The following is a 19,733-nucleotide window of genomic DNA, read 5'->3' on the forward strand; positions in this document are numbered from 1 at the left end:
CTTCCTTGTCTCAGTCTATTTGACCTCTGCTTAAGACCATCAAAGGAGCAAGGCCATCACTTACCCTACTTGGAAGATCTAGGATGCAGTGCTCTACTCCTAGGATCATTGATTTGTAAGGATTTGAGAGGCCATCAAGTTTATCGCCCTCTCATTTTACTGATAACAAAATTAAGGCACAGGTTAAAGGAGGCTGAAACTTGTGACGTTCACACAGAAAGTATTTATCTGAGGCAGGATATGAGCCCAGGTCTTCCTCAGTCTTGTGAGTTCAGTATCCTATACATGCTTTCTCTCCTTCCTGAGGCTGTCTCCAGAATCCTAATTTCTCTTTCCTTATCCTCTCCTCTGTCAAGATGGATACTGTCCATTGACATGGCCACATCTGTGAAATCGTTTTCGAAGTCTGTTCAAGGTTAAGAGCATTTTGCTCAGAAACCTGGGTACTCTGGGAAGTTTGCTTGGCTTATAGGTAGATATTTAGCGCACCAAGTTTCTATGGTAATGCTTCAGTTTGGAATGGGAAAAGCCTAAGTCATAGTGTCTTGTGTAACTCTACTATAATTATATCCAAGACTACACTATTAAAGGACAAGTTTGGTGATTCCACTGATGGTAAAAAAAAAAAAAAAAAGAGTTTGCTATGAAAATCTTTGCAGCCTTTCCCCATTTTTATCCTTCATCATAATATTATTTTTAAAATACTTGTTTCCTTCCTATCTATAACAATTCCATTTTTATCATTAAAATGTACTTCAATGAGTCTTTTTGTAGTTGTTTTGAATGTATGTTATATCTTTTTCTCATTTTCATTCTTCCATATTTGTTCTAATTTTTATCTTTACCTTGAAAGTAAAGAGTTTTAAGCTGGTAGTCTGATTGTACATAGGCAACTTATTCAGAATTCCCATATAAGTAAGAGTTGTTTTTTCTCTTAAAATAAAATCAGGTTTTTTTATGTTATTTAGGGTCCACTGTCTTCTGTTTATTTTTTTTAAATATGAAGTACTCATGCTATAAAGATATGAGGCTTCTGTATAGCATTAAAGTCTTTGGCCTCTTTCATTATTCCTGATTCATTTTTTTCTAACATTTTTCAGCATCTTCATATTTGCATTGAAATCACATTATAGTATATGTTGATTTAATTGTAGGGTCTTATCTAATTCTTTCTAAAATGTATCTAACTATTCATTCTCTGCAATAGTTATTGTACTATTAAGCTGTAATTATCATTTATTCACCTTGCAAAAACATGGTTTGAAATAATAATATACAATAAGATGATCTCTTCTTGCCTATAGATGCACAATAAAACCAATTCTTTCAACTCCTTCATTTTCTCTTTAAGCATAACCTGTGAGACATCCTTCCATTTATGCAACTTATACTTTTAAGATAAACTTTTTTTTTGGTGAGGCAGTTGGGGTTAAGTGACTTGCCCAGGATCACACAGCTAGTAAGTGTCAAGTGTCTGAGACTGGATTTGAACTCAGGTCCTCCTGAATCCAATGACAATGTTCTATCCACTGCACCACCTAGCTGCCCTAACTTGGCCTAACTTTAAGGCCAAGTTTAAGACTGAATTTTTCACCAAATATGTCAACCCAAGGGCTGTGGAGCCCTTAGAAGCTTTAAGCCCATGAGAGGAACTGCTGCCATGAATCAGAGAGACTCCACTGTTTCAAGAAGCTATCCTGTGGGACTGCACCCTAAGTTTTCTTATGGGCAACCAAACTATATCAAATAGAAAGGAAGAGTCCCATCTCCATCAAAAATGAGATTCAAGATCACCTGACTCTTTTGGCCCTTCAGCTTCTGTAGTTGCCTCTTGTGACATCAGACTGAAGGCCCAATGGTGGGGGGGGGGAGTCTTTCTGTGCCTGATCTCTCCACTTCTAGCCCCTCTCAGTGCTCTCTCCAAGCTCTCAAGAAGCCCCAGGAAAGGATAAACGTGGTGGGGAGGAAGCTAAAGGAGAGAGTTTGAGTATTGTTTGTGTTGCTTCACTCCTAAGTAGGTTAGGTGGGGTCTTTACAAGGCAGTGAAAATGAGAATGAGAACTTCTGAGCCTAGGAAGCTCAGAGAAAGTATTATGATCCTCTACCCTCCACTCCTCACCTCTATCCCCACCCACTAATCTTTGGATACCTCTCCTATCTCTCCATAAAATTATAGGGGGGAAAAAACACAGGAAGGGAAACTTAGGTCAGTCTGCCAGCTACAACATGGCAAAGGACAAGTTAATAATAGTCATACTCTAAAGCATCCTAGATCGATAATAGATTCAGAGCAATTCAGACTTCCTTATCGCTGTATGAGAGCCTTTTTCTTGCTTTCTTCTCTTAGTAGGAGGAATCTGGGTAGGAAGAAGATTGTTTTCAAGCCACCTCAGAGCCAGAGAACCAAAGAATTTTTCCTATTCATGCTGGGTCTTTCCTCTAGCTTACTTTTGGAGAGAGTGGGGGTGAGTGTGTGTGTGTGTGTGTGTGTGTGTGTGTGTGTGTGTGTGAGAGAGAGAGAGAGAGACAGAGATCCCAACTCATCGCAAATGCAATAGATCAGAATGATCGGAAATCGTTGTTCTTTTCAGAAAAGTAAACAATTTTAATTATAAATGGATTATCAGCTAAATAATATAATTATTTTTAAGTCTTGTTGGATTAAGGTTCACCATAAAAGATTTGTCTCATTAAAAAATATTTTCCTTAATTTTTCCCTTTCATACTTAACATTTAAGTAAAAATTTCCCCTCTACTACCGAAGGGTAAATTTAACCAACACTTAGCAAACTTTAACTTTTTCCCCTTAAGATGGAAAGAGAAATGCCCAGAAACGTTTTGCTCAAAAAAAAAAAAAACTTCTGAAGGCAAAACTTTGTCCTTATCTGAATAATCTATTTCCACTGAACAAAAGGAGCCCCGCGGAGGAAAAAGCGAATGGGAAACAATTCTTCTAAACTTAAAAAAAAAAAAGTGTGTTTGAGGGGAAAATCAATCCTCTGCCTACATTATTCACCCCACCCCACCCCACTTAATTTGTAGTGAAAAGTGCTTGAGCCTGGGAGTGGTTACAAAAACACAATGCAGAAGATCAATTCGTGGGCACATAGATTTTGTTGATGGATTGTTTTTTCTCTCCCCACCCCGAACTTCCCCCTCATCCCCAGGATCAACAATTATTGTGGTGCTTTTAGGCTGCAGAAGGCAAGTTTTAAGGACCAAAGAGTTAAGTGAGTTTCATTGCATTCCAACAATCTCCCGTTCAAAAAACCTTTCCGAGAGGAAAGATGTGGAGAGGTGTGCCTGAACAATGAGAGCTTTTGGAGTTCTGGCAGATTTATTAAGAAAAGAAATAGAGTTGGGGCGAAAGTGTTTTGTCGAGGTAGGCTAGCAAAGGTCACTGGCCAGATACTTATGGGAAGTTGGACGCTATTTTATTGCTATTGATTATAAAGTTGATAATAACTTAGGATAAAAATACAGGGCAATCAATCTCTGAAGGGGGAGGGGACGCGGAGACTGATGTCATTAATACATCCCAAAGTCTGCCTTGATCGTTTTTGCTTTGATTTACTTGATGCTACTAGAGCGGGTCTGCTTAATGAACCACGGGCCACTCCCATCTATATCAGAGTACAGAATAATTCCCCTGGTAATCGGGGGGATGGATAAATACAAAGTCAGAACTCTACTTTTATAATGGTTTAAAAACACACCCACACACAGAAACAAACAAACAAATATAATTTAAATAGTGCTCTTCTCGAAGCGACCTTTTTTGCCCTATCTGATGTCAAGGAGAACCAGGAATGGCATGAAGATTTTAAACTTAAATCCTCAGCTCCCCAAGCAAAGAAAAGAAATGCGCACCCTGGGACATCTCCCCTTTTCTGTCTTTGAGAAAGCCAGACTGGACAAAGGAAAAGATAACACCAAATTACATCTCAATTGCTGAATGAATAGAACTCAGTGATTGATTTCCTCAAAGCTCACTTTTGCCTTGCAGTTAAAAAAAAAAAAAGGCAAGAAAAGCTCTCCCCCCACTACTATGAAAACAACGAATTTCTACAAGTCTGGCAGATTTTTCTCAAGATGAAAAATAGTTGTTTTCAAGAAAAAAATAGACTTAAGAAAAGAGTTTTATCTAACAAAATTTAAAGTTCTCAATTAAATGCATCATCGGATAAAAAGTTCCCACGTGTAGGGGAAACTTTTAAATCCCTTAAAAACTAGACCTTTTTTTTCATTCTCTTGATTCTCTTCCTCTCCCAACCCCCAGCCTTCATCGCTCACAATTTGAGGGACTAATATCAGGGTTTTGCTAGGAGATCCATGTCCTTACAAAGAGCTGAAATGAAGAATGTACTTTTTTTTTTTTAATTTGAGGGCGATTTTCAATTAGGATTTCTATCGAATACTCCCGAACCCAACTGCTAGTTCCCAGTTTCGAAGTGCTGTTTTTCGAGCAGTTAGGTTTGGGTATAGGGTTCTTACGCATTTCTCATCCTATCCAAGATCCATCTCTAGTTCGAAGTTTACCCTTTCCTTTTTCTCTTCTCCCTCTCCAGCTCTGCACCGGGACATCTGAATTTAGTGCCAGAGAGGGAGGGCGGGAAGGGGTAAGATTCTATTCCGCCTCTCTCTTCAGATTTGCCTAAGGGAAGATGAGGGGGCGAGAGAGAATGGACTGATTTTGTCAGATTTCTCTCAAATCTCCAATCTCACTCTCGCCTACTCTACACTCCCTGCCATCTCCATTCCCCCCTCCCCCCCTTCCCCATCACCCCCCGCAACCCCTAAACACACTTCATTCCTGTCACTGGTGTAGTCTTTCTCTCATTCCCCTCTCCCGGCCCTAAGCCAATAACATTCTCTTCATTTCTCTCAGTTGACCGCCAGCTCTCACCACACCCCCAATTCCAGAGAGCTGGTTGGTTGCTACTTCCTCTATAAACTATTTGTATTTGCTAGACACGCTGTTTTCCTGGTAGGTCGGTAGGCCTTTCAATCAGGAAAGCTGTGGCCCCGCCCACCACTGCTTCTATTGCCTTCTCTCTTTCTGAGTTACTCTCCCCCTTTGCTTCATCTGCTGGCTAGCCGAAGCACTCAGGCTGAGTCAGTGAGCTGCGAGGATTTTTCAAGTAAGCTCCTTGCTTGCGCACCACTGCCGGGCACCAGGACTGCGCTTTTTGAAAGCGATCCACTCGGCTTCTTAGCCCCGGCCACAATTTTCTTGCTTCAACTTCGAAGGCGCCTTTCTTTTCCCACCAAAATGTCAAGAGCGGCTAAAGCTGTGGCTCTCGCCACTCGGGGAAGAGCAGCAGTAGGGGTTGCGGCATCTCCAAAGCTTTGAAGCCTGTCAGTTAGGTGTTTGAAGTGTTTGAGAAAGGAGTGAACTCTCTAGTGCTTGGTCTAGGCAAGCAGTAGAGGTAGCAGGGGGAGTGCGTCCCTCTCAGCCATGCCCCTCTCAGTGCACACGGGCAGCGTATGGGGCAGTGCCTAAGCGACGGCAGCTTTTGCCTCAATGATACCAGTCCTTTGCTGCCTTTGCTGCCTCAGGTGAGAAGGAAAGTCGTACTGTTGTTCGCCATGCTGTGCCTCTGGCTTTATATGTTCTACTCTTGTTCAGACTCCTGCGCTTCTGTGCGGGGCCTAGTGCTGCCAGGCACAGTGCCCCGTTTGCCAGCAGAGTCCCAAGCCTCTATCACATCTGCTTTAGCTACAGACGCCATAGACCCCAAGATACTCTTTGGGTTGCCACAGGCCCCCTTAACTGCAGTCAGGGTTGAGAGACGAAAGGAAACAGGCCGAGTACTTGCTGATTCTGCCAGTCCAATCTCTAGCTTCTTCAGTAGTTCTGCCAACAAGAAACTGCCGCAGGCAATCATCATAGGGGTGAAGAAGGGTGGCACCAGGGCGCTGCTGGAGTTCCTACGGGTGCACCCTGACGTACGTGCAGTGGGCGCCGAACCGCACTTCTTTGACCGCAGCTACGACAAGGGGCTCACCTGGTACAGGTAACTCAGACTTCCGAACTCAAAGGGGGAGGAGGGCAGTAAGTAGAGTAGTATCGGATTGGGGTGGGAAAAGGGGGATTGACTTCCAAAGGGCACTGCTGACCCTTCTTCGCCCCAAACGGAATGATCGGGCTCTATAGGTGACCAGAAAGGTGCAGCTCTAGGTCGGAGCAGAACTCTGTTCTGACTGCACCAACTGGGGATATGCTGGCAGTGTGTTCTCCAGACACACACTCCTTCGCTTCCCCTTCCCTACCTATACCAGAAAGAAACCTTTCATTGTAGCTACTGATAATTCTGCCTCTGTGTATTTCGGTCTGGACAGCCAGTATCCTCTTTCAAGAAACCAGAGAAAGGTATCTTGCTGGTAAATTGGTAAAATAAGAATTTCAGACCGGGACGACGTTTAATAGAGCATTCTCTCCGCCTAGAGACACTTTTGCAGGATAACTCTACAGAACGCTGCAAAGTTTGCCCCTTTACACCATATTAATTTCAAAGGCAAACCCATTAAAAACAAAGAAACCTCTCATTGAAGGAGACAGGGAAGGATACTTCTGCAATCGCTCAGTTGGAATGAACAGCAAGCTCGTGGACTTGGTGCCTCATACGTTTTATAGTTGGAGTAGTGGAGTAATTGTTCAAACTGTTCCATTAAAAGCTTTATTCATTCCTGACCTGGGAGTTTCGGAGGTCCCTCTGGAGTCTAATGGGATGTACCTGCCCCAGACCAGATTTCGGGATTCGTCCTGGCTCAACAGATGCGATGGAACTTGCAGAGGGCGTATGCTTAATGATTTGGGTTTGGTTTGGTTTGGTTTTAAGATAGTTTTTCCTGACAATCTCTGAGGGGGTTTTGAACCCGTTTTCCTTCAGCCCGTAATCCAGGGTGTTGTTTGGCTCTGACTCACTGTGGGCTATGGGTAGCTGCCGCCTCTTCTTGCAGGCTGGAGCTGAGACTGTTCGAAGCAGCTCAGCACGTACCTGTGTGGAGCGGTGCTGGTCTCTGTTGGAGAAATCGGCTCACTGCAGCTTAATCACTCTGGGCTTCTTTGAATTAAGTTCACAAAGCCACGAAGCTGAAGAACATAAACCCACTGGTAAGCAACTTATGAGCATTCTTTTCTAAGCATTTTGTGGGAACTCAATAAATAACTTCTTGGTAGTTGGTGGATCAAGAAACATGTTTGTGTGGGTGGTGCACATCCATAAGCACAGTACTCGACTTTCTGGCTTCTGGGACAGAAGAAACCTGGGTTAAGTTTGCATGATTTAGCCAACAGACACCCTGGTTCACCTGAAGTGACTGCTGCCCTACCTCGTTCTCCCCAGCCCTCTCCTCCCCCGACTTCGCTAACTGTGTTCCGGGGCCCCAGAAATAGGGTTTAGATTAGTGGAGGAGTACCAGATGGGTTAAAGGATCCCACAACTGCACTCAGATTTTTCGTGAGGGCTTGGTTTGCAGAACAAGGAGATAAGTAGTGGGAGAGATGGAGTTGTCGGTCTGATAACACGCAAATTCCACATTTTTTTTTTGCATTCCCCCCTTGTCCTACAGCCTCTCCCCCCACCCCTCTCCATTCACCCTGATTCTAGCAGAAGGGAGGGCCCCATTTTCAGAGACTGTGCTCCCCGTTTCTCTGGTTGTATACTGACTACTTCCAAGTTCTCCCACTATTACAACTTGCCCTCAGTTTTCACTACTAGACACTTCTGAAAACAAAAGAGAACGGAACAATTTAAACCCTAGTCACCTCCCCACCCTTTCCCCTATGACTCCCCTCCTCCCATTCCCTGAAGCCCTGTGAAGGGGGGGAGGGGAGGAGATGAGAAAGAAAGGGTTATAAATGTAGAGATTATGGGGCTGACCCTGAGGATTAAAACTCCCTTCTCCCGCTCTCCCCCTTTACCTCCCTCTCTTTGTTACTTTCATCTTAAAAAAAAAAAAACTATTGTTGAATGTCTCCAAAGTCGCAAGTTTCTTATGGAAATAAAAGAAAGGAGCCCGTCCAACAAACTTCACGGCAGCAATTGCCAGCCTTGTGTTAGTGTTACTAGCCAGCCAAGGAGATTCTTTGAGATCTAAAGTTTAGTTTGCGAGAATTAGCAGAAAAGCGACCAAAAGTTTGGTACTTTAGAGATTTTAGAGACCACTGACAGAAGTGGATATCCCTGGATTCACGAAATAACTAAGCGCAGTCGCAAAATTTGCTAGCCTGAGTATTTATGAGTAGAGTCTGAAAAAATAATAAATAATGTGATCATAAAAAGAAAGAAAGATAAAACTTAACCCATCTGTGCATTCCTGAGCAAAATCGAGTTCTGGGTTGCAAAAAGATTTTTACCCAGAGCCACAGGTAATCATTTCATCTCTTTATTCACGTTCTCTGAATATCAACCTCAGAGATTAATACATTGTCCTGAAGCATACACACTGGTGCGTTACACTTGTATGTTTGTAATTGGTTTCTTGCACCAGCCACTTTACCGAATGGCTAGCAGTGGTCAACAATCTATCTGCTGTTGACCTACACCTCTGTTCTTTACCTTCCCTCTCCAACCCTAGAATCTCACGGGTTTTCCACTTCCTCAGGCTGAACCTGCTGGTAAGATTTTAGCCTGCAAAGGGGAGGAAATCCTTGTCCAAATGTAGCACATCGGAAGTACTTGAAGCCGCGAGCGTCTTTTATGAACTGTTAACTGTAATATACTGGAGTTCGGGTAAATAGTGTACAAATTCTGTTTGTATTCATGAAGATATGATTCAGGAAACAAAACTTTAGGGGAATTCTCCCTCTAATGTTTAGGGTAGAAGTATGTATACATGCAAAGTTTTCCAACTTCAGCACAACCCTGAAATTCCGTGAACTTTGTGCAAAAGGAAAGAAAAAAAATGTCAGTACTGTGTCTTTGCTCTCCATCGAATAATCCAAGCTTGGCAACTTTTATTTCTAGCTACTCAGTTCATTAGTTCAGCAAACTTCATCTAATGATTATTATTAGCTTCAAGATTAATGTGCGTTGAGGCATACAAGAAAATTTGAACATTCTTCTGACACTACTATACAAAACTAATGAGCAAAAATGCCAGTGATAAGAAACATGGACTGCACGGTGATTTCTGCTGAAAGAACAGTATTAGAAGAAATTGCCTTTCGTGCTATATACTCGCCCGCAAAATGTAAATGAAAATTGAACTTTTTCAGTTCCAAACCTACACCTTTACCAGATCTCCTTTTAGTTGACTTTTAAAGTAACAATTACATCTATCATAGTCTATTTTTCTTTGAGATCAATTGACATTTGAATACACAAAAGTTTTTGTTGACTACATTCCTTCATTGTTATCTTTGTCTAAATTGAAGTGGGAAGATAACATCTTTTAAAGAAAAATAAATAGTGCCCAATCAGAATAGGAATTTTGTTTATAGGCAAGCAGTGATGCCATTAGGCATTACAGCTCTTACTTTAATATTTGTATTTTTAAGTTCTACCTCCTTCCCCAATCCTTTTGCTTGAAGTTTTGCCGCAGCTCTGAATCATCTAATTATATTTATAGAAACATCCATTGAATTGAAGAAAAGGTTTCTTTTAAAAGTTTATGTATATGTATCTATTAACCAATTCAGAAAACAGTCAATATTTGAAAATGTAGTAATAAAAAGGCATCAAAACTACAAAAAAAAAAAAGGAGAAAGAACATTCATTTGGAGAAAATGTGGGATAAACTATTGAAGGGGCAGTCTTCCTGTGGCCAAAAAAAAGTTTTAGATGCTGAGAAAAAAGCTAAGCCTTGATTTACATAATGTTTGTGACAGGTGTTAGGAGACAGTGGAGAATGACTGGAATAGCTAGTTAAGTAGATTTTATAGTTTATAAACAAGTGCAGTGGTAGAACTAGTGGCCAAACTGCAGTGGTGTGCATTATCTTCAGTTTAATAATGGTTGCACGTGTCATAATGTAGTACTATTAACCTAAACAAAGTTGATTAAGATGTTTATTTGGAGACTTTTTTCCTCTTCAATATGGCCTGGATTTGTGACCTTGGTTCAGGATAGTTTTAAAAAACAAACAGATAAACATAGCCCATCTGCCACAGAAGTAAAATTTCTTTTATATTCTTCCATATTTACCTACTAATTTGATTATTTTCAACCTAAAAAGTAGTTAATTATGATGACTTTTTTGGAAATGCATTTTAATTTTCAATCACAATAGCAGTCTATGAGAAGTTTGGTGTTGTCTTTCAATGACCTTTATAATGTGCAAATGTGGAGAAAGGAAGGGTTCTCACATAATTCACTGAATATTTTAATTATGAATTAGATGAGTACATGTTGAATTGTTTTCAATTAACAACATAAAGTCCTTAGTATTTTTTCTTCAAACTTTATTCTAGCCCTGCATCATGGAAGCATTTTGTTTCTGACTTTGACAATTAGAATTTATATAATGGCATGTTTCAAGGTAAATTTTTTTCATGGATGTTAATTATTTTGAGTGCTGCTTGAGAATAAAATTGTCTAAATATAGTCTAATAACTTTTTTATAACACCTAGGACCATATTTTAGAATTCATAGGTTCAATCTCCCCTCCTTTCTCAATTTTTAGCCATAAAAATATAATGAAGCTGAAGTTGTATAATAGTATGGGTGAAGTAACTGAAACCTGTTATTACTTCCATATGATGAAAGCTGGGTTTATTTTTTAAATAGTTCTGAATGTTTATGTACTCGAAATAGTGGCTATTTCAATATGTTTTTCCTTTCCTTTTATTCACTTTCTCTGAATATCAATCTCTAGAATCTGTTTGTAACTAGAATGATAATTAATCCTTTTAGTTTCATTTCTCTCCTTTATGGAGAGAATTAATTAAATTAAATTAAATCAATTAAAATCAAACAAGTCATGAAATGAAAACAAATTATTCTTCCAACATAAAAACTATGAAAGCACAGTAAATTTATTTATAAGCATATTTATTATTTTCAATTTACTCTTTTTAAGGTGTATGTCAAGTTAAGATTAAATGACCAATTTTTAAACTTCTTAGAATTAACCATCAATTATCAATCCTGCCCTAAATTTAAATTAACATTCAATATGCTCAGCAGAAAAAATAATTAGGTAATATTTTAACAGGTTTCTTTAAAATAAAAATTTAAAAGTAATATATGAAGAATTTCACCTGAAAAAATAATAGATAGAAATTGCAACCTATCTTCTGTAATTTTATTTCATTACACATTGATGAAAATTGCATTTCCTTTTCTTTTTGATGACTTCTAAAATCCACTTGCCATACTATTCTACTTCACACATTAAGGGAAATGAAAGATTTAATTTGAAATAATTTGCATTTTATACCAAGTTTGGAACTTCAACTAACTACAGTACTCACTTCCCAGCTTCTGAGAGATTTTTAAAAACTGAATTTATTTATATGTAGTCATTTGAAATAAAAAGCATCATGTGACAAAGCAGAAGAGTTGTCAAGGTTTATTAGAAAGACAGTGTAGCATGTGTTGAATTTTGTTTTAATTAGGCAACTAAATTAAACTATAAAATGATTGATCAATTTTTATTAGTTGAGGGGGAAATACCACATAAATTAATCTAATCATATTTTTTCTACATATAATTCCTTCATTCCTGTTTTCCTACATATTCTCCTACATTGAATTAATTAAATAGGTGACATTTAATAGCAATCTATTTGTTTTAGGAGAGGAAAATCCTAAAGTGTAAGCCTTAAATGATGTATAGTAACTGTGAAATGTTCAATTATTGTACAGTACTTAAAAATTGAATTTCAAGTCTACATTTATTTGCATGCATTTTTTAAATAATCTGTTCGTATTTTTTTTTCTGGAGCTCTTTCTATATGATGAATGAGATGACTCTAGCTGAAACTATTTTTATCCTTAATAGTGGAGGTGGCATTTACCAAAAGTTTTGTAACAAAAATATCAATATCTGTGGATCACTTTTCAGTATAGTAATTTTTTTGTAGACTAGTTGTCTGTTTGCTTTATGAAAGGGGAGTTTAAATTAGCATTCCCATTAAAGCTAGTAAAATGCATTCCATTCTGAATGGAGAAAATATACTTAAAGCAGATAAAATTATAAGAGAGGCAAAATATTTGGGGTTGGGTGAAGTAGTTGAGAATCCTGTTAAAGTAAATTCCACATATACATGGTGCACAAATAGAAAAAAATTAAATTTATTTTTGGATCCTCATAAAACACATTTCTTACTGGTACTCAAATTGCTTTTGTTTAAAAAGAAAGGTTGTTAAGATTGGAGATAGTATGGGGGAGGTTTTTATATAATATATATCTACACGTTTTTATTTTGGAGTAGGGCGGAAAAATAGGGCTAAATTGGGAGCATCAGTGAATATTGATCTAAAGTTTTATCAATTTATTATATTTTAGGGAAAATTTCACCTTGTGAGAACCAATCATAATAATAATACCAAGATAATAAAAATATACTTTATTATATCTAAAACATGGGTGGTTGGATGTCACTAAATAGATGATCAATAAGTTTTATCATTTACTTTTCCTTGCAGATCCTACTTGCCTTCTTACTTAGAATAGCTATATTAATTTACTTTTGCTGATATCTAAAAATCTCTCTTTTCTAAATAGTTTTTTGTAACTTGAGAGTAAGAATATGATGAACTAATAGACCATAAAAATGTTCCTTCAATGTCTCTGAGTCAATAATTTCAGCAGTACCACTATATTATTCAGGCTTATAAATACTGGCTTATTATCTGGGGATGTATTTAGAGTTTAGTATCAATAAGTATTTTAAGAGATATAATCTTACCAAGGAAGAATTCTCCCTTCTTCTCTCATGGTGACTTTAAGCTGATAAAAATCTGAAATTACCACATTTTATTCTGATAAATTCCTCTACTATTATTTTAATAGTTTTGTTATATCAACAAATTTTTAGAAAGATTAACCTTTATCCTAAAATTTAATGTATTTCGAAGTGAGAAAAGTCTTTCTTGGTAAGTAGACATACTTTTTCAGAGTTAAAAAAAAAAAGATAAGTTGACTACTATAGTTACAGTTTGATAGGCATGACCCTACTGGAACAATGTTGTTTCCAATTTGTTGTTGTTGTTGTTGTTTTAATTAGTATTTAGCACCAGTAAAATTGCACAGAAACATGATTGTTATTAGTAACCCTGTGTGTGTGTGGTGGGGGGAACAGCTAAGAAATGTATTATGTAGGATAGAGACTTTAAAAAAAAAACATAGGAAAGATTAGACAAAAGAATAAATAAGGAAGAGTACCAATGAGAAGATTTCTCTCACACACATGATTTCACATGTTGGAGAAAACACCTCTTTTATTTTCCCACCCATGAAGTTCTAGAGGCAAAAGTAGTGACTCAAAACAAGGCTCATACTTGGATACATGTTTGTTTTTAGTGGCTCTTGATTATATTCAGGTTTCATTCAGGTTTCAATAGACCTGAATTGTAATGTTGTGGAGTTATGAAGGAAATGGTTTCCCAAGCTAGGCTGGGACCTTGTTATCAGTCAGCAAGGTCCTTATGTTTGAATGGAATCATTTCATTCAGTCTGGGGAGAGTTGAGCAGTTCAGACAGATGGCTAAGATTATTTGTCTTTGGGGGACGGGAGACTGTCTTAGTTTTCGACTCTGTTTCAAGAATGTTGTCTGATATGACTGACACATGAACTCCACACTTTGCTTAAAGGAACTACATTGTTTGCCATGATCAGATTTCACAGCCTCACCTGTTAAGCTGAACTTTCCAAAGTTATCCCTACTTGGGACTGATTTACTTGAGTTCTGGTATTATTTAGAGTGATGTTTTCTTTTTGATACCAGCAATTTGGTTGTCTCCTTGTTTTTCTTTTTTCATCAGAGTAGCTGTTTCTTCTATTAGTTTAAAAAGAAACTTACTTCCTAGTTGTATTTGCCACTTTAATTTTTAAATTTTAGTTTAACCAATAATTTGATTCTTTTTAGAACTACAGATTTGGTTAGTTGGAATTTTTCATTTGATGCTTTTTTAAATTGTATGTCAAATTCATTATCTGTTGTTTCTCCTTTTTTGTGGATGAAGGGATGTAGACACATACAATTTCCCTTAAAGATTGCTTTGGCTGTATCTTAAAAGTTTTTGCATGTTGTCTCATTGTTGTCATTTTCCTTGAAGAAATTAGATTTATTTCTATGATTTATTCTTTGACTCATGCATTATTTAGAATTAAGTTAGTTTCTAATTGATTTTAATCCAGAAGGCCTCGTATTGAATATATTTTTTATTGCTTTGTTGTGAGTAAAGAGTGTGTTTGGTAGTTCTTTTCTGGATTTGTCTGACTTTTTATGCCATAGTAAATGGTTATTTTTGTAAAGGTGTCATACATAGCTGAGGAATTTTTTATCTTTTCTGTTCCTATACAGTAATCATCAGAAATCTATTGGATTTAACTTGTCTAAGATTCCATTCAAATTATTAACTACATTATTGCATCTCTTTTTGTTAGATTTATCTAGGTCTGGAGGGGAGTACATTTGGGTCTCCTACTATTTTTACTTTTAATCTCAATTTCTTCTTGTAATTTGGTTAACGTTTTCTTTAAGTATTTGGATGTTATATCATTTAGGGCAGGTAGGTGGTGCAATGGATTAGTGCCAGGCCTGAAGTTAAGAAGACAGCATCAGGAGTTCTAATCTAACCACAGTTACTAGCTATGTGACCCTGGACAAATCACTTAACCTTGTTTGCCTCAGCTGCTCATCTGTAAAATGAACTGGAGAAGGAAATGGCAAACCACTCCAGTATCTCTGCCAAGAAAACTCCAATGGGATAGTAAAGACAAGACTGAAAGAACTGAGCAACAACATACATTTAATATTAGTATTGACTTATTATTGATGGTACCTTTAAGCATTATGTGGTTTCCCTCTAGTTTATTAATATCCCTTTCATGGTCCACCATCATCAAATGGTGTTTGTTTTTGCATCTGACTTATCCCTCATTAATCCTTGAATCCCATTTTTGAAGTTTTTATCTAGTTTATTTATGCTCTCATGAAAAATCCATATCTTAATGAACAAACATCCTCCATAGTGCCTTTTATTCCTTCTTTTTGCAAGCACCAACATTTGCCTTTGCAATACCCCTGACTTTCTTCATTCTGTTCTTGCATTCCTTTCACTGCTTTCTTGATGTCTTTTTCTTCTTATACAGGCCATGCCTTGCAAGTCTGTGCTTTGATTCATTTTTCTTTGCATAGTCAAGGGAATCATAAATCATGCTAAAACCTACTGTTTTGCCACCACCAAAATGGGTTCTGAATCCAAAGACAAAAATGACATCTGAAGTTGTCTTGTACATCTTGGCCAGTTTTTCTTGAATTTCAGTCTTAGGCACTGTGGCCTTTCCAGGATGAAGGATATCTATAACCATCTGTTTTCACTAAAGAAGTCTGTTTGTCATGAACTTCTGGGTTCTGATGGTTACAGTGTCATTCATGGTGGCAGCCAGCTCCTTGAGCAGCAGGAGAGGGAAAGGCTCATGTATCCCTTTTAACCACATCTCTCCTCTCTCTGTCCCTACCTAGTTTTTGCTGGGGTGAAAATATTTTAAAATGTTTTTTTAATATCATAATTTTCTTTAATGCCTTTCCCCCTACTCTTGCTAGAGCAATATCCCTAAACAAATAATATTTTTAAAAAACACAAAAAGATCAACATGATTGATTAATAAATTGAAAAAGTCTGAAAATGTGCAATATACCTCAAGTGTAGATCTCATATGTTTGCAAAAAAGTAGGGTTGTCAGTCAGTTAGTAAGCATTTATTAAACATTTATTTATTAAGCATTTATTATGTTGCACATTTGAGTACCAGACATTGTGCTTTTCATATCTCTTCTTCTGTATAATTTTGCAACATTCTTTTTTTATTTGGGGATGTGGACAGTTGTTCTTCCTGTTTACATTGTGGTAGTCATATATATTATTTTCTTAGTTGTGCTTATTTCACTGTGAGTCAGTTTATATAGACCTTTCAATGCTTCTCTGTATTTGTCATTTCTTAAACTACAGTAACATTCCATCACATTTATGTAAAATAACTTGTTTAGTTATTTGTTTAGTCCAATTATTTCTTATCACAAAAAGTACAGCTACAAAGATTTTGGTGTATATGGGAACTATTTTCTTATCAAAGCCCAGTAGTGAAATCTCTGAGTCAACGGTTATGAAAATGATAGTCACCCTATTCACATAAATCCAAATTGTTTTCCATAATGGTTGTATTAACTCTGATATATCACCTCACATCTATCAGAGTGGCAAACAAAACAAAAGAAGAAAATATTGGATGTTGGAGGGCATGTGGGAAAACTGGGACACTAATCTACTGTTGGTGTAGTTGTGAAAAGATCCAACCATTCTGGAGAGCAATTTGGAAATATGTGCAAAAGGCTATAGAACTGTGCATACTCGGGGCAGCTAGATGGCGCAGTGGATAGAGCACTAGCCCTGGATTCAGGAGTACCTGAGTTCAAATCCGGCCTCAGACACTTACCACTTACTAGCTGTGTGACCCTGGGCAAGTCACTTAACCCCAATTGCCTCACCAAAAAAAAAAAAAAAAAAAAAAAAAAAAAGAACTGTGCATACTCTTTGTTCCAGCAATACCACTACTAGGTTTATATCCCAAAGGCATCCCCAAAAAGAGAAAAAGACATATTTGTACAAAATATTTATAGCAGCTCTTTTTGTGGTGGCTAAGAATTAGGAATTGAAGGAACGCCCATCAATTGGGGAATGGCTAAACATTCCATGATGATGGAGTATTAATATTCTATAAGAAATGACAAGCAGAATGATTTCAGAAAGACCTGGAAAAACTTGTATGAACTAATGTTATAGCAAAGTGAGCAGAACCAAGAGAACATTGTGCACAGTGACAGCAATATTGCATGATGAAGAACTGTGAATGACTTAACTATTCTCAGCAATACAATGATCAGAGACGATCCCAAAGGACTAATGATGCAACATACCATCTACCTCCAAAGAAAGAATTGATATTGATTGAACACAGATTGAAGCATGCTATTTTCACTTTTTTTCTTTTATTCAAGTTTTCTTGCACAAAATGATTGATATAGTAATGTTTTACATAATTTCACATGCATAACCCATATCTGATTGCTTACTGCCTCACGGAGGGGTGAGGGAAAGGAGGGAATGGGAAATAAAATTTAGAACTCAAGACTATAAATAAAAATGTTTATTATTTAAAAAGATAAAAATAATAATATCAATTTGCAAAAAAAAGAGATATGATATAAAAAACCAAAATGGTTGTATTGATTCACAATGCCTTAGTTTGCTTAATTTCCTACAACTTTTTATCATTTATTGTTTCCATTTTTGTTGTCTTTGATAACTTACAGGATGTGAAGTGAAACATCAGGGTTATTTTTTACCTACATCTCACATTTTTATTAATGATTTAGAGAAGAGGTGCCAAACTCACTGCCCATAGGCTACATGCTGCCACAAAACTCCCAAATGCATCCTGAACCAAATTAAAATGTACTTGGAAAATGTTTAACAAAATAAGCAAAAATACAGTACAACATCGATTATGTTAATTGTGGTTTTCTAAGTTAATATGCAGCCCATAGGATTTATTTCTACTTGAGTTTGACACCCCTGGTTTAGAACATTTGTTAATATAACTTAATAGTTTGCAAATCTTTTGAAAACTGTTCAAATACTTTAATGATTTACCCATTGGTGAATGGCTTTTGTGGATGTACACATACATGTATACACACAAATATATGCACACACATGTGTACATGTATGTATTGTGTGTATATACATGTGTATAAAATATATGCATATACATACACATTGTGTGCCTGAATTTGTGTATATAGTTTATATGTCTGTGTACATATATATTTTCAGATTCTTTCTTTCTATCTATCTTTCTATCTCTTGGATTACTAACACTGATCTGAGGAATTTTATATCAGAGAAATATGTTTATATATTATATATATATTACATATATAAACAAATTAACCATTTCATTTCTTTCCTAAGTGAATTAATTTTGCTTTTTCAGAAACTTTTCAGTTTCATGTAATCAAAGTTGTAATTTAGAATATGTTATAGAATATGATAAAAGGTCTAATAATGCCTAATTTCTGCCAGACTGCATTACAGTTTTTCCATAGCTCCTCTAATATTTGTCATTTTCCTTTTTTAAAATAAACTTTGCATTATGGTCTCATGTGGTATCTTAGAGTTGTTTAATTTTCTTACCTCAAATTATTAATGATTTAGAATATTTTTCATATGGCTACTGATAGCTTCACTTTCTTTCTCTGGAAACTGCCTAGTCATGTATTTAGACAAATTATCAATTGTGGAATGGCTCTTATTCTTACAAACTTTAATCAGTTTTCTATTTATCTTACAAATGAGACCTTTATCAGAGAAATTTGCTGCAGTTCCCCCCTATTTCCTCACTTCTCTTCTAATTTTAACAAAACTGGTTTTGTTTATGCAGAAACATTTTTATGTAATTAAAACTGTCCATTTTACCTCCTACAAACCTCCTTATATCTTGTTTGGTTATGAACTCTTTCCCTATCTATAGATAATAGCAGGTACTTTTTTCCATACTCTTATAATTTGTTCATGAAATTACACTATATGTATAAATTATGTACCCATTTAGATCTTGTCTTGGTATACTTTACGAAATTTTGGTTTATACCTAGTTTCTTCCAGACTGCATTTCAGTTTTCCCAACAACTTTTATCTAATATTAAGTGGGTCTTTGGCTTTCTCAAACAACAGGCTACTGGGTTCCTTTGCTTCTGTATATTATGTGTTTAACTGATCAACAAAGGTTTAAATTTTAATTTTAATCTGGTTCAAGATGCATTTGGGAGTTTTGTGGCAGCAGTGAGTTTGGAACCTATTCTCTAAATCATTAATAAAAATGTGAAATGTAGGTAAAAAATAGCCCTGATGTTTCACTTCACATCCTGTAAATTATCCAAGATAAAAATGGAAACAATAAATGATAGGAAGTTGTAGGAAATTAAGCTCACTAGGGCATTGTGAATCAATGCAACCATTTCGGTTTTGTATATCACATCTCTTTTTTTTGCAAATTGATGTTATTCTTTTTATCTTTTTAAAATAATAAACATTTTTATTTATAGTCTTGAGTTCTAAATTTTTTACCCAGCAGCAAACTGCTTTAATGATTATAGGTTTGTAGTATAATTTGAGATCTGGTACTGCCATTCCCCACCCCCTCCCTTTCCCCTCTTCTTTCATTAATTCCTTTGATTTTCTTTTTTAAATATTGCCTTTTTTCATTAAATTTTATTTAATTTTCAATTCCAAATTCTTCCCCTACCTCACTGGTCCACTACCTATTGAGAAGGAGGTTCACAACTCCATGAACAGTGCATTATTATCCCATTTTCCACATCCCCTCTAGCATTTATCATTTTCCTTATGTGTCATGTTAGCCAATCAGATAAGTGAGGTGGTACTTGAGAGTTGTTTTAATTTTCATTTCTCTAATCAATAGTGATGTAGAGTATTGATTCATAAGAGCTTTGATTTCTTTTTCTGAAAACTGCCTGTTCATATCATTTTTATAA

The 19,733-nt window shown here is 36.6% G+C and overlaps 1 protein-coding gene and 1 pseudogene across 1 annotated transcript in view; one reads left to right on the forward strand and one right to left on the reverse strand.

The window, feature by feature from the left end:
- The first annotated feature begins 5,279 nt into the window (after window positions 1-5,279).
- The window catches only part of HS3ST3B1 (heparan sulfate-glucosamine 3-sulfotransferase 3B1), a 28,245-nt gene continuing 13,791 nt past the window's right edge, over window positions 5,280-19,733 (forward strand). The window contains exon 1 of the mRNA XM_044004714.1: window positions 5,280-6,017. Coding sequence (XP_043860649.1) covers window positions 5,488-6,017 — 530 coding nt within the window. The 5' untranslated portion in view covers window positions 5,280-5,487. The remainder of the gene's footprint in view (window positions 6,018-19,733) is intronic.
- Window positions 15,156-15,554, reverse strand: LOC122755840 (annotated as a pseudogene).

Source organism: Dromiciops gliroides, chromosome 4 (assembly GCF_019393635.1).
Source record: "Dromiciops gliroides isolate mDroGli1 chromosome 4, mDroGli1.pri, whole genome shotgun sequence".
Taxonomy (NCBI): Eukaryota; Metazoa; Chordata; class Mammalia; order Microbiotheria; family Microbiotheriidae; genus Dromiciops; species Dromiciops gliroides.